The sequence below is a fragment of the Mastomys coucha genome, unplaced genomic scaffold (assembly GCF_008632895.1).
Source record: "Mastomys coucha isolate ucsf_1 unplaced genomic scaffold, UCSF_Mcou_1 pScaffold20, whole genome shotgun sequence".
NCBI lineage: Eukaryota > Metazoa > Chordata > Mammalia > Rodentia > Muridae > Mastomys > Mastomys coucha.
Genome location: NW_022196903.1, coordinates 132,033,798 through 132,042,446, shown reverse-complemented (window position 1 = coordinate 132,042,446; position 8,649 = coordinate 132,033,798). Strand labels below are relative to the sequence as shown.

General features: G+C 43.4%; 1 protein-coding gene across 1 annotated transcript in view; it reads left to right on the top strand.

The window, feature by feature from the left end:
- The first annotated feature begins 206 nt into the window (after positions 1–206).
- The window catches only part of Slc15a5 (solute carrier family 15 member 5), an 85,891-nt gene continuing 77,448 nt past the window's right edge, over positions 207–8,649 (top strand). The window contains exons 1-2 of the mRNA XM_031381038.1: positions 207–549; positions 6,102–6,330. Coding sequence (XP_031236898.1) covers positions 207–549; positions 6,102–6,330 — 572 coding nt within the window. The remainder of the gene's footprint in view (positions 550–6,101; positions 6,331–8,649) is intronic.

The window sequence follows — 8,649 nt, the reverse complement described above, 5'->3', positions numbered from 1 at the left end:
CAGGTCTTCTCTCTTGGGCTTCCAGGTCATCAAAATAAATAGCATTCATGTGCAAAAAAAGCTCAAGAATTTCTAGCATGGAGATGTGAAATTCTAGGCAGCCATCTTTTTTTTTTTTTTTCATTAGAGGAATAGGGTTTAAAAACAACAACAGCAACACTAAGTCCAAGCGACTCACTTAAGTAGTAGTCAAGGAAAAAGCAATTATGTCCATTACAGACTTCATCATACATGATGAAAAAGTACCCTTACCCTTACACAGTGGCCCTGAGCAGCGGAAGACAGTGGGCCATTATGGGTGTTTCGAGCAGATTCCAATCTGCTTGCTTCTGGTGCAGCTGTGTGAGAGGTTCGCTTTCTTCGAAGTTGTCTGCAACATGATCCCCTTTTGCACAGGGAAGCTTGGCTGCTACAACCACCAGGCGGCCATTCTCAACTTGGGCTTTATTGGAGCCTCAGTCCTGACCCCTGTTTTCATGGGATGGCTTGCGGATGAGTACCTCGGAAGGAACAAACTGGTGTACATAGCCTTACCTCTGCATTTACTAGGTGAGTGTTCCTTATAACAGTATTTGGTGGAGGGCACATAGATGAATACGTTCTATGTTAGGAATTTTTAATTTTGTTCCCACCCTGTCCTTGTCATAAAGTATAAGAACATACACCGTTTCCATTTATTTCATTCTTTGTATTATTTAGGCTGTTAGTGTGTATATTGAGTTTTCCAGGATTCTTAATACTTAGAGCATTGTGATTACTATATTTTATGCTAATTATGTCTTTGCATGTCAATCTGCTGTACACCTAGCAATGCCCCTACCTCCCTCTTTGTGCTTTAACTCAAATTTGTGGCAAATACTATATGAAACATGGAATTCATTTGCTTCACAATTGGAAGAAATATACTGAAAAGGTTGTGGAAGTTCATGTAGAATAACTAAGAAGTATTTGGCTTTTATAATTAATCATGTAGTAATTAGAGTTCATATAAAGATATGATTTCTGGATTTTAAGATCAAGTGAGATGATTTAAAAATAAGTGAATTCAGACAGGATAGTATGATTATTTACACAAAGAACAATGAACATACTACAGAAGCTGTAGATGCTTGACGAGGCATAAAGAGCAAGCTGGTTGATAATCTACAAGTGTGTGTGTGTGTGTGTGTGTGTGTGTGTGTAGGTGAGAGGACAACTTTCAGAAGTAGATTTTTACTTTACATATTGTTTGAGGCAGAGTCTGTACTGGCTGGTTTTGTGTGTCAACTTGACACAAGCTGGAGTTAACACAGAGAAAGGAGCCTCCTTTGAGGAAATGCCTCCATGAGATCCAGCTGTAAGGCATTTTCTCAATTAGTGATCAAGGGGGGAAGGGCCCATTGTGGGTGGTGCCATCCCTAGGCTGATTGAGCAAGCAGGGGAAGCAAGCCAATAAGTAACATCCATCCATGGCCTGTGCATCAGCTCCTGCTTCCTGACCTGCTTGAGTTCCAGTCCTGACTTCCTTTGGTGATGACCAGCAACGTGGAAGTTAAGCTGAATGAATTCTTTCCTCCCCATCATGCTTCTTGGTCTTGATGTTTGTGCAGGAATAGAAACCCTAACTAAGACATTCCCTCTTTTCTCTGCTTAGTGAGACACATATTCCAGAGTAGCTTGCCTATGAGCATCCAGCCAATTCTCCCACCTCTGCTGCCTACCTTAATCAGGGACTAAAGATGCAAGCATCTAGCATTTTACAGGGCTTCAGGATTGTCAGGTTGCATGACAAGCACTGACATGTCTTCCTGATTTTGGTCCACAACCTTATGCTGAACCAACCATTCAGTCATCCTTCCTAGACAAGCAGCTACCAGGGGAGGATGGAAATAACAGCTGTGGATCATTTGCCTCAACAAACAGCACACGCGGCCACCAAGACTGCTTAAATGGAGACCTCAGCATGGTGGTTTAAGCCAGAGTGACATTCAAGACGTGATACTGTGACAACCATTTCCAGAAAAGCATTAATGTGATGAAGGACTTGAGGTAACCTCCAAGGTTCTGAGCTAAAGAACCTGGGCTGGTACTGTGCAGGGAGAATCTCTTGGTAAAGAGGTTCCCTGTCAGTGGCAGTAAGTGCAAGACAAGTAGAGCTGGGTGAAGCAGCCCTGGCAGGCCTGCTACTGTGTGCCAGGGAACACTCTGAGAAGGAGAAAGAGAAAGCAAGATAAGGAAAGATGAATTCTCCTTGACTGAACAGCATGCCATACCACAGTACGGCTTTAGGTCATTTCCTTGTTCAATGTTTTTATTTCTGTAAATCTGAACTCCTGGATAAGTAAGACGACACACTGAGATAGAAAAAGGAGATCTTGACTTTGGAATTTTTCCAAGCAAAAAGAGCTAGGTTGACTCCCTGTGAGCTCTTATTCTTAGTGGGTTGGATGGTTTTCTCCTGTCTCTCTCTGTCTGTCTTTCTGTCTCTGTGTATGTGTGTGTCTCTGTCTTTGATCTGTCTCTCTGTTGGTGTCTCTCTGTCTCCCTTTTTCTGTGTCTCTGTCTCTGTCTCTGTCTTTGCCTCTCTCTCTCTGTCTCTGTCTCTGTCTTTGCCTCTCTCTCTCTCTCCCTCTCTCTCTCTCTCCCTCTCTCTCTCTCACATACACACACACACACACACACACACACACACACACACTGAATATTGAAGCCAGGCTATATGCTACACAAACCCTCCACCACTGAGCTACATGTCCTCCCTCTTCACCTTCTTATTTTGAGACAAGGTCTTTCTAAGCAGCCTAGACTGCCACTATGTGGTTCTATCTGTCCTTGAAACTACAGTCATCCTACCTGAGCCTCCTGGGACAATGAGTTTGGCTTTGTTACTGCAAGTCACACCCTGAACTTTCCACTCACAACTGCCATGACACTGCAAGCCGTTACCAAATATTAGAGATTCCAACTAAAGTACATCCTCTGCCTGAACTGACATCAATTTAGATTAAAAAACATCATTCTCCTTGACCATGGCCTATCTACTGGGCTAAGAGCCATCTGTCCAGCTCTGACCCACACACCATTTTACCAATACAACTTCCTGAAAAAGTTTAAATACATATTGCTTCATGTTAACCCATATTATTTCTAGTATCTAAAAATAATCCCAAATTTAGCATATCAGAACCTTTATAATGTATATGAAATATGTTCCTCTGGAATGGCCTGTGGTCACCTCTGATGACACTGAGGTCCTGGCTACATCCCTACTTCTTCCTCTTCTATTTATTCTCCTCTCTTCCTGAAACAGTTAACTCCTTCAAAATTTCACTCTATACCTCAGATTTGTGAAGTCTCCTGCTGTTTTGTCCAGACCTATGTTTGTTGTTAGTTTCTGAGTTTAGCCATGCTGTTATTAGACATAGGCAATTGCATGGGCTTTGGAGGGAGATGGCTCAGTCAGTAGTGTCTGCCATGTGAGCATAAAGAGCTGAGTTCATCCCCAGAACCAATGTCCAAATACATGATGTGGTGGTGGTACCTGACTTTAGCAACATTAGGAGACGAAGATAGGATCCCTGCTATTGTGTAAGAGGCTTTTGCCTAGTAAACACTAATGCTCTACACACACACACACACACACACACACACACACACACACACTCCTACTTACTCCAGATAGAGAACCTATAACAAACCAAAGTAATAGTTTCATCAAAATTCAGTTTGGTGAACCAGTGAATTTTTATTGGGGTTACTAAGAGGAATGTGGGTGAAGGATTATTTATAGGAGCGGGAGGACTCGAAATAGGGGCACCACCATCACAAAGCCCTCTCCAACATGTGCAAGGACTTGAAGCCAACGTCACTAGAGCTCTTTCCATGCCTTTCAGAGAGCCCCAGGGCCAGAGACTCCCTCTCCATCTGCATCTCCAGCGGTCTGTCTCCTCCCTCCGCTACTGTTTGCTGCCTCTTTGCCTCTGGGGAGGGGACTTGGTGAATTTTCAAAATTTCATCTTTCTCTGGACATGTGAATTTAGTTTACCTCCTAGATCTCCTGACCTCCTCTGTCTCGCCTAGAAGGAATGTTCCCATTCAGAGGAAACCACTACACATCACTAGCCTACTTGACAAGCAACAGGTCACTGAGAGACTCCATCTCCAAAATCAAAGTGGGTGGCACCTGAGAGATAACCCCCCGAAAGTCCCCTGGCCTCTACATGCAATAAATACACTTACCTTTCTGCTATGCAACTGCTTTCTGTATGCCTGGCTTTCTGACATGCCCACTCACTCCTGAGTTGTTCCCCTATGACCTCCCATAAGGTACAACAGCACCCCTTTTTACAGGGCTGACAGATACAGGCACACAACTTATGTAGGACACAATGCCTCGAATCAAAGAGATAAATTCATATCAAATGGATTGCAGATTTATTTGCATTTTTATCACATCAATTTTACTGGAGATACAAGTGAAGTCTTGCCCTAATGAAATCAGTGTCATGACATCTTCCCAAAGGATGGAAGTAGAACATCTTCATGACTTATATAGGGCTATCATGTGGTCTGGAAGTAGATTGTCCTTAAGTAGGTGGTTACTGCCTGGACCAGCTGAACTGAGCATGCTCTTGGATAACTCGGCACTGCCAAACCTCACATCGTACTTCTGGGGAAGGAGATCAAATACTAGAGAAACATATTGAGTTACATGTGGCTGACCTTGAAAGAAAGCATTTCAAAGCCAATAACTTAAAGGGTCCACCCTCAAAGTCAATCAGCCTGCTGCTGATTGACAATCAAATGCATACGTTCATCATATGGTAAAGCCGGATAGAGAAGGTATTAAATACTGTACCCAATTTGTATTTCTGTAGAATTTCATGTGCCATTGAGGAACTAACCACCCATAAAAACTTTGTAAAATTTCATATCAAAAATGGTAATATCAGAGTAATTGAACAGAGCAAAAGTAGTCAAATGGACTAAATAGCATTAATAGTATTAAGGATGTAGCTTGGTGACAGAGAACATGCCTAACATACAGGAGAGTCTAGAGTCTGGCCCTAGTACCACAGGAAGGGAGGGCAGGAGGAAGAAAAGGGAAAGAAGGAAGAAAGGAAAGAAGTGGTAGGGAGGAAGGGAGGGAGGGACAAGAGCACAGAAAAAAGGGTAAGCTCTATCAACTGACATCCCAGTTTTAGTTTCAAGAGGAAACAATATAGCCTAAGAAAATGCTTGGCAAGAAGTGGACAACTTAGCAAATGAGGGGGCTGCTCAGCGATTTCCATTTGATGAGCAGAGTCACCAAGCCAGGGAACCACAAGGTAAAAGAGGAGATGATACCGAAGCTTACCTGTCACTCTGTACCCTACCTCCTCCTGACTGGTCTGCATGACCCAGGACACACTCCTGCCCCTGCCCCAGGTTCTCATCTCTCTGTGTATGCCAGGAAGGCCCCAGGAAGCTGTGTGAGAAAACCCAGAAATAAGGACATGCATGCCCAAAGGAAGTCCTTAAACTCCTGACTTTGCCTCCTCCTGAGAGGTAGGACTACAGGTACTCTGCCACAGCAAATGTCTCAATTGTCACATAAAAAAATTCTGAATTATTTTAATTTTGTTAAAAATTGACATCATTTCTTTATACATTTTTAGAGGAAAGATGGTTTAAACTGGAAGCAGGGGAGGGAGGAGACAAAACCCAGAACCTTGGGCTAGTTAAAACATGCCATAAAGAGAATTCTTTAATATAATTTCTTTATATCTGAATCAATTACAAATGAACCAAAAATTTTGTGAGTTTGTTATTTAATTTTCAATCATGTATGTGGGAGAGTGGGGTATGTGCATGGGAGTGAAGCCACAAAGGCCAAAAGAGGGCATCCGACATCCACACCACAGAACTGAACTTGAGTCCTTTCAGGAGAGCAGAGCAAGCTCTGAACCGCTGAGCCACTTAGGAACTTCAAGCCATCCCTGAAATTGCAAAGATCAACATTAAGTATGCTAGTAAGACGCCCACGCAGCCATGAGCCTTCCAGAGTAAAGCACTTATTTCCGACATGCTCCGGTGGGTCTGCATCTGTGCTACAAGCTCTCCCCTTTTCTCTCTACCAACAGGCACTGCCTTGTTATCCGGGCTTGCTTTTCCCATGGAGGATTCCTACAGAGGCGCACAGAGGATAACTGTGTATAACAACACGCCCGTGGAGGAGCGGGCTGGGTTGTTTCATGTAGCACTGCTGACCCTCTGCCTGGGCACAGGAGGAATAAGGGCTGTCATCTGTCCGCCGGATATGCGTGGCCATCAGGAACGGGAGTCAAAGAAGCCAATGTCATTTTGTAACTGGTAAGTGCCATTTGTTAGGATAGAAGACAGAATTATAGCATTTGGTCCTTGTTCAGGTTTTCTCACTGTTTGGCCTTTGTCATTAGTTGGGCTGGGTGGGTGGCAGTGTGGTGAGATCGGTGATGATGGATCAGTCAATAGTCATGGTCAAGGTTGGAGCCATGGCTTAGGATGCTCTTCCAAAGGACTGCAATTTGTTTCCCAGTACTTAGCACAAGAGGTTCACAGCTGCCTATAACTCCAGCTCTAGGAGATCCAGTGCCCTCTTCTGGCTTCTGCGGGCACACACGCACGTATGTGCACATACAGGCCTTCAGACATGCTCACATACTCGCGTGCACACACACACACACACAAATAAATAAATAAATAAATAACAATAAAATAAATACAAAAACAATCATGATCAGATACAAACTAGGATTAGCAACCTCCCAAGAAAAGCTGATGAATTTAGCCTCCAAGTAAGAAGACACACAGTGCTTCATCGCAGTGAATAGAATATGACCCTGAGCCAAACAGGCCGGCTGGAAGTCTCCCCGCTGTTTATCACAAGCGGCTGACCTTGACCAGGTCATTTCCTCTCTAGTTTACTCATGTCTGAAGGCAGCACTAGCACTTTCTCAGATCTGACTGCTGCAGACAGAGAACTTGGAGCTATAGCTGCAGGTACTCAAAGAATGGTAGCTGTAGGAATTATACTGACATTGTCACAGCTGAAACTGGCAAGACTGGTAAGTTCCCAGGCCGGTGTCAGGGCAATGGAGAAAAGAGTGTTTCGGGTATGTTAGATTATCTACCAGGATCCTTATTTCTCATCCATATCACCCCAACACCTGAAGAATTTAAGTTTTATGGCAAGCAAACTATCTTTTTCTGATGCTTGGCAACTTGGCCGGGAGAAGAAGAAGGTGTGGGTGTGCAAGTATGTAGATGCGTACATGTATATGTGTTCCCATGGTGACCAGACATTAACCTCTGTTCTCATTGTTTGGGAGCTCTCAAGACTTTGAGAAAATGGTCTCTCCTTGCCCTCTGAAACCTGGCAATTATCTAAATCGGATGGTCAATGAGTTCCAGGGGCCTGCCTGTCCAAGCCTCCCTAGAACTGGAACACAGGGTGCACCACCACACCTGGCTTTGTACGTGGGTGCTAGGACTCGAACTCAGGCACTCATAATTTCACGGCAAGCCCTTTACCTTCTGAGCCATCTCACTAAGCTCCATATGTTTTTAAAGGAACCAGTTTATATATCCTGAAATAGAAATTCAAGAAAACAGTTGACATACGAAGTTAATGAAGACTCACTATTCATAGCTTAGTATGGGATTTCTTTTGGGTCCACATTACTCATTAGTGGGTGTCAAACATCTATGAGCCACCATTGAAGCCTACATGGCAGCCATTTCACACCATTCACCTAGAGAATGGATTAGTTAGTGTTTGGGAAAGTGCCATTTAGATCCAAAATGTCTCCCCAAAGGCCCATGAAGGTTTGGTCCCCGACCTATGGTACCGTGGAGAACCTTTACACAGTGGAACCTTGTAAACAAGTTATGGTTTTGAAGGGGATACTGGAATCCTGGCTCTCTCTTGTTCCACTTGGTTCTTGGCTACCATTAGAAGCTTTGTTTGATAGTTTGATTCCAGCTATGACCGTAAGGTATTTCCTTACCAGAGGGTCAGCCCACCAAGGACTCACTAAAATCCTGGGAGCTATGAAATCACACTGTCCTCTTTTTAAGTTGATTATTGAGTACATTTTTTCATAACAACTGAAAGTAAACAGGGAAGCATTGTGTTTACCCTGGGATTGTTTGCCTGTTTGGTTATTTTTGTTATTATTGCTTTATTTTAGTTTGGTGTGTGTATGTGTGTGTGTGTGTGTGTGTGTGTGTGTGTGTGTGTGTGGTTCCTAACATTGTTAAGAATAGCTATCTCTCCACCATTGTTATTATACAATAAATCATGCCAGACACAAAAACCAGACAAAAATGTTGAAAAAAATAATCTTAAAAACTTTAAAAGAGGGGCTGGAGAGATGACTCAGCGGTTAAAAGTACTTGCTGTTCTTCTGAAGGACTCAAGTTCAGTTGCTACAAACACCCACGCATGGCTAAAAGCAGCCACTGACTCTACTTCAAGGGCATCTGACACCCTCTTCTGGACTAGGGAGGGACCACGCAGGCAAAAGGTTCATACATACATGGAGGCAAAACACTCGCACATTGTTAAAAACTGAACTAAAGAAAAATGTTTAGAATCAATGTTATCTACATGCATACAACTAGGGAATTCCTCCTCCTCCTCCTCCTCCT